Genomic DNA, 5175 nt, shown 5'->3' with positions numbered 1-5175 from the left:
GGGAGGGAAGGAGGAAGGGAGGGAGGGAGAGAGGAAGGGAGAGAAAGAAGGAAAAATAGCACTTTTGGAGTGTCATTAAAAGTACAAACATCTGCTACAAAAATCCAGGAAAAGTATTAATGAAAAGCAGAGAAACTACACTCACACAAAGGAAACAAATCTTCACAACAGCTTCGGAAGGGCACACCCTGCCCTTTAAGCACCACGCAAGGACATCCAGTCCAAATGCAAGTTATTAGCTGTTACTGACCAGAAGTTCACTGAAGTTAGAGATGCTGCTGTGAATTAACTGAGTAATAAATGTTTAGGCATTCCACAGCATGGGAAATAGAAAGGGCACTGAGTCTAGGAGAAGGACCTGGATACCTTTCTGCTTGCCATTCTCTAGCACAGATGCTCTCAAACCAAATGATGTTCCTATGTCTACACATAACATCTCTTACATTAAGGCGGCACATCTGCTCCAAGATAGAAATGTCATCAGAAGTCTAGGGTGGGGTCCAGAATCCTGTGCTTTATCAGGCCCTCCAAATAATTCTGAGATCTGCAAACATTTAATTATCTACTAAACAATTGCAATATCCCTCAAGCTCTAGTAAGAATCACCCACTAGTTACAGCAGCGTTAGGAAATTTACAAAACATTGATTAGGTGTGCCTGAGTTAGCCAGGTTTACTGCAGAATTCCAATTCAGTGAGAAGAAGCTATCCCAACAGCACATGTACTAAAAAACATCCTATGTCTGCCCCTTATTTATATTATCTTGTCAAACTATGATCTGCAGAATCTACTCTATAAACTTAGATGTGTTGAAGGGATATGTTGAGGTTTGTTTGTTTGTTTGTTTGTATGGTTCACTGACAACCCTGCCTGTGCTTGGGAGCTAACTGAGACTTTGTTTGGTTGCAGTGCACTGTGAGGCCAGTGAATGGAGTCCATGGAGTCCATGCATGAAGAAAGGAAAAACGTGTGGCTTCAAAAGAGGGACTGAAACACGGGTCCGAGATATACTACAGCATCCTTCAGCCAAGGGTAACCTGTGCCCACCACCAAGCGAGACCAGAACGTGTATAGTACAAAGAAAGAAGTGTTCAAAGGGAGAGCGAGGTACATACTCACTAACACAACTTTTTTCTTTGAATCCTCCCAATTTGATCCATATTTCACTTTATATCTTATGGAATATTTGGCCACATTCATCATGCCGGACGCTTTAAAATGGGTAGGAAAAGAACACTGTGGATCTAAGTTACAGTTTATGAATCTGATAAGGTTTTTTTTTTTTCAGTATGGAACCTGATTTCAGCACTTTAGTGTGATAGTGTGATAAATGAAGCCCAATTCAAGAGACTACTATAAGCTTTTAGGCTTGATTTTTCATGTGATCTGCCTTGTATTGCCCAGGAACTTTTGGGAAGTTTCATAAATACAAGGTAAACATCACCTGGTATGAGACCACAACAAAGGGACATACCCCTACCAAAGGAGACATTCTCTACACAACTGCTTACAAATTAAAATGGTGCAAATGTTTCTAAGTTTCACAGTTTGAAGTAAAGAATTAAAGCCACTGGGAACAGTCTGTCTCTACGTTGCTTTTATAGACCTTTGTAACAGGTTGCAGAAACTCTTAGACCAATATTATTTATGTCAAAATTTGTTAAAATCCTGTAAGCACCAAGGAGAAACTTACCACTGGAAATAGTGCATGAGTGGAAATAAATTTCCTTTAGAACTACAGTTGCTGATTTTTAAATGATCATTTTCCCACATTTCTTAACGCTGCCCTCAGTACCACTGCCTACCGATATGCTGTGTATCTTTAAATAATTCTAGATAACTTTCTAGTGAGCCTATGAATGGCCCTGCCCACAAGCTAATTATCATTGGACAGGAGTTGAACACCTCTGCAGATGACTTCCTTAGCTCACTTCAGTCATTCTTTCACTAATTCATTCAACATACCTTTATTTTTTTTCTTTTAGATATTTTCTTCATTTACATGTAAATTTCTCCATTCCCAGTTTCCCCTCCAAAATAAAGAAACAAACAAAAACAACAAAAACAAACCCCTGTTGCCTCCCACTTCCCCATGCCTGCCACCTTGCCCTCTCCCACTTTCTGGCCCTGGCATTCCCCTACACTGGGGCACAGAACCTTCACAGGGCCAAGCTCCTCTCCTCCTATTGATGATCGAATTTGCAATCCTCTACTATACACATGCTGCCAGAACAATCAGACCCCTCCATGTGCAGTCTTTGGTTGGTGGTTGAAACCCTGGGAGCTCTGAGGGTACTAGTTAGTTCATATTGTTTTTCGTCCTAAGGGGCTGCAAACCCCTCAGCTCCGTTGGTCCTTTCTCCAACTCCTTCACTGGGGACCCTGTACTCAGTTCAATGGATGGCTGTGAGCCTCTACATCTGTGTTAGTCAGGTACTCAACATACCTTTATTAAACTCTTACTTCTGTGGTCACTTATTATGCAAATTCCTAAAGATTCGTAGCTAAGTAGAATCCTCTATGAAGTTAATTAAGCCCAGAGTCCAAAGGGAAGCTGAAATGTCTAAACAGATGGTCATAAACAATATCATGTAGTAAAGTAGTTTCTTACAGTCACAGAAGAGGACACTCTAAACATGAACACTGTTTATAGAAAAAGTAATTTTGATCACCTGAGCTTTTACAAAATATTTTTTTATCATATCAAGAGAATAAATTCCCCACCATGAGACTATTTGGAGTCTTCCATTACCACTGGAACTCAGAACTTAGTATACTAAAATTTTTGGAAATATGAGTTATGTTAAAGAGAATATCTAACTTTTTTAAATCTGCAAGAGGTCTTGGTTAAAACAGTTTCAGGAATGCAAGTTGGCTAGTGAAAATGGTCTTGTTAACATTTGTTATCAATTAATTTAAAAATCTTAAATTTTGAAAGTTGGCATTGGAAGTCACCTGACTGCGTACCCAGTTGGTATGCTCCCATAACCAGAGTTACTTCTGTTTACTACCGATCTTGTAATTTAATGAGCTACATCTGGCCTTTACCATATTCTTTTCTATAAAATCTACAGCATTAATCGATATTTAGTACATTTTTCTTCAAAAATATAAATGAAGTGAAGCTTATTCTATAGAGAAACTAAAATTATATTATCTTTTCTCTTTTATTTGAGAATATGCCCTTATAATATTCTTCTTACTATACCTGTCATTAATATTGATGTTATAAATGCTACTTCTTAAGGCTAGCAGCTAGAAGAGAAGTTGTGCCCTAAAGATGTTTAAGTATCAACCTGGAACTTAAGCATGCCCTTAAAATTTTGTTTCTGACCTTTGTCCTTTCCTTCCAAGGATACAACAACATTTTACATTCACAAACTAAGTTTTATGCAAATATAACATCATAAATGTTTTATTACTTTTCAAATTTGATAATACATGTACTAGCAGGAATTGCTAATTTCCTAGAATGACGTTCCTAGCCCCACTCTACTTTTTCTTACTCTTCATTTGTCTTTCAATGAGCCTGTTTCATTTTTCAAGGTAGGTTGGAAATATAAGGAAGGAATAAAACCATGCTCCTAATTCATCACCTCCGAAACACTTTTCTTAAATTCTTTTAATGTCTATATTGAATATAGTACATTAACAGGGGATGGGGGAGGGACTATGTAAGAGAGGAACCAGGATAGGGGGCAGCAATCAGAATGTAAAGTGAATAAATAAATTAAATTAAACAGTAAGAAGTCAAAGAAACATGTAGCTATGACCTGTGTCCGTGCTTTCCATAAACTATATAGGGCATGGGAGTATTACCCAACTTCTCACTTAGACTTAGATAAACAGTTATGAAATATGTGTGGTATACCATGAAGCATTTTGAAATGTAAATGCTAAGAAGAATAAACACACATAGAACATCTACCTGCAAGCTAAGTTGACTAGAAGACATATGAGTTAGTATATCTGGAATAGCTAATCATTTTTATTTTAGAATCATAAACATAAGAAACCTTCAAGCAGTTTAAAAGATAAAAACTGTAAAATGATAAGCGCAAGATCTACCCACAAGCATATCTATTTACTGCTTAATTGTTCTGACTTCAGGGCTCAGAGATGTATAAAACAGGAAGAGTCTCTTAATTGTATAGCTTCAATTCTGAAAGATGGGTGAACAAATGGCCTGGTCTTTTTTAAAATACATCTTCAAATCTTGATTTGAAACTACACCTGTGATCTGCCCGGGAGGGTCACAGTGTACAGAAGTAGGCCACTTGTGTTTGGAAAAGGTGAAGAATTTGCTTTCAGTATTATTTCCTGCTGAGTTCTAATTGTCAAAGGCAGAAGCTCCAGGGAAGAATGATAAGATCCAGAAATAACTTTCCAAGAAGCATTCAAAAAAGTTATATAGAAGGAAATTGTTTCTAGATATAGAATGGATTGTGTTTTGAAAAAGATATAAAAAATTTTACCCATGTGTTTTTCTTACTTCCATTTTTCTAGTGCTTCTAATTACTATTAGAAATGAGGTTAATGAAGTCAATGTATTTTTATAGTCATAATTCCTAATTTTTACTAAATGTACTATGTGTTTACAATTTGAGATTATCTTCTGTAATTTGTCATGGTCTTCTTTTAAATAAGCTTTGAATTATTCATAAATTACTATCTTAATGGCTATTACTATTACAATGTTTTTTTCTGTCTTGAACTTTTATCAACTTAACTACATATTTGAGTTATTATGACATATAAGATGCATCCTAAAAAGTTCTATAAGTTAGCACATAGACTGATGTCATACAGGTATTAAAATTATACATTGAAATATTGAAATAGTAAAGAAAGAGTAAAGAGTAAATAAAAGTAAAAGATCATGCACTTTCAGTGGTTGTCAGTACACAATTACTGACTTTTTGACATCCTCAATAAAACCTCAGAGCAGGGAAGGGAGACAGGATAGAGAGATGTATATGTGCCTGAATTTGACTTATAGTAGTGAGCCCGCACGGGAGCATGTGTGTATGTGTGTGTGTGTGTGTGTGTGTGTGTGTGTGTGTGTGTGTGTGTATTTACATGGGTGTAGAGGCCTAAGGTTGATGTTGGGTATCCTCCTTAAAGGTTGATGTTGGGTATCCTCCTCTATGCTACTGTTTGATAAAAGACTTCCCT

At 36.7% G+C, this 5175-nt stretch overlaps 1 protein-coding gene across 1 annotated transcript in view; it reads left to right on the top strand.

Annotated features, from left to right (window-relative positions):
• Nucleotides 1-1225, top strand: part of Rspo3 (R-spondin 3) — a 35246-nt gene extending 34021 nt beyond the window's left edge. Inside the window, exon 4 of the mRNA XM_031380702.1 lies at nt 910-1225. Coding sequence (XP_031236562.1) covers nt 910-1217 — 308 coding nt within the window. The 3' untranslated portion in view covers nt 1218-1225. The remainder of the gene's footprint in view (nt 1-909) is intronic.
• The last annotated feature ends 3950 nt before the right edge of the window (nt 1226-5175 follow it).

The sequence above is a fragment of the Mastomys coucha genome, unplaced genomic scaffold (genome assembly GCF_008632895.1).
Source record: "Mastomys coucha isolate ucsf_1 unplaced genomic scaffold, UCSF_Mcou_1 pScaffold2, whole genome shotgun sequence".
Taxonomy (NCBI): domain Eukaryota; kingdom Metazoa; phylum Chordata; class Mammalia; order Rodentia; family Muridae; genus Mastomys; species Mastomys coucha.
Note: the sequence above shows the minus strand (reverse complement) of the source record. Positions and strands in the feature narration are given on the sequence as shown.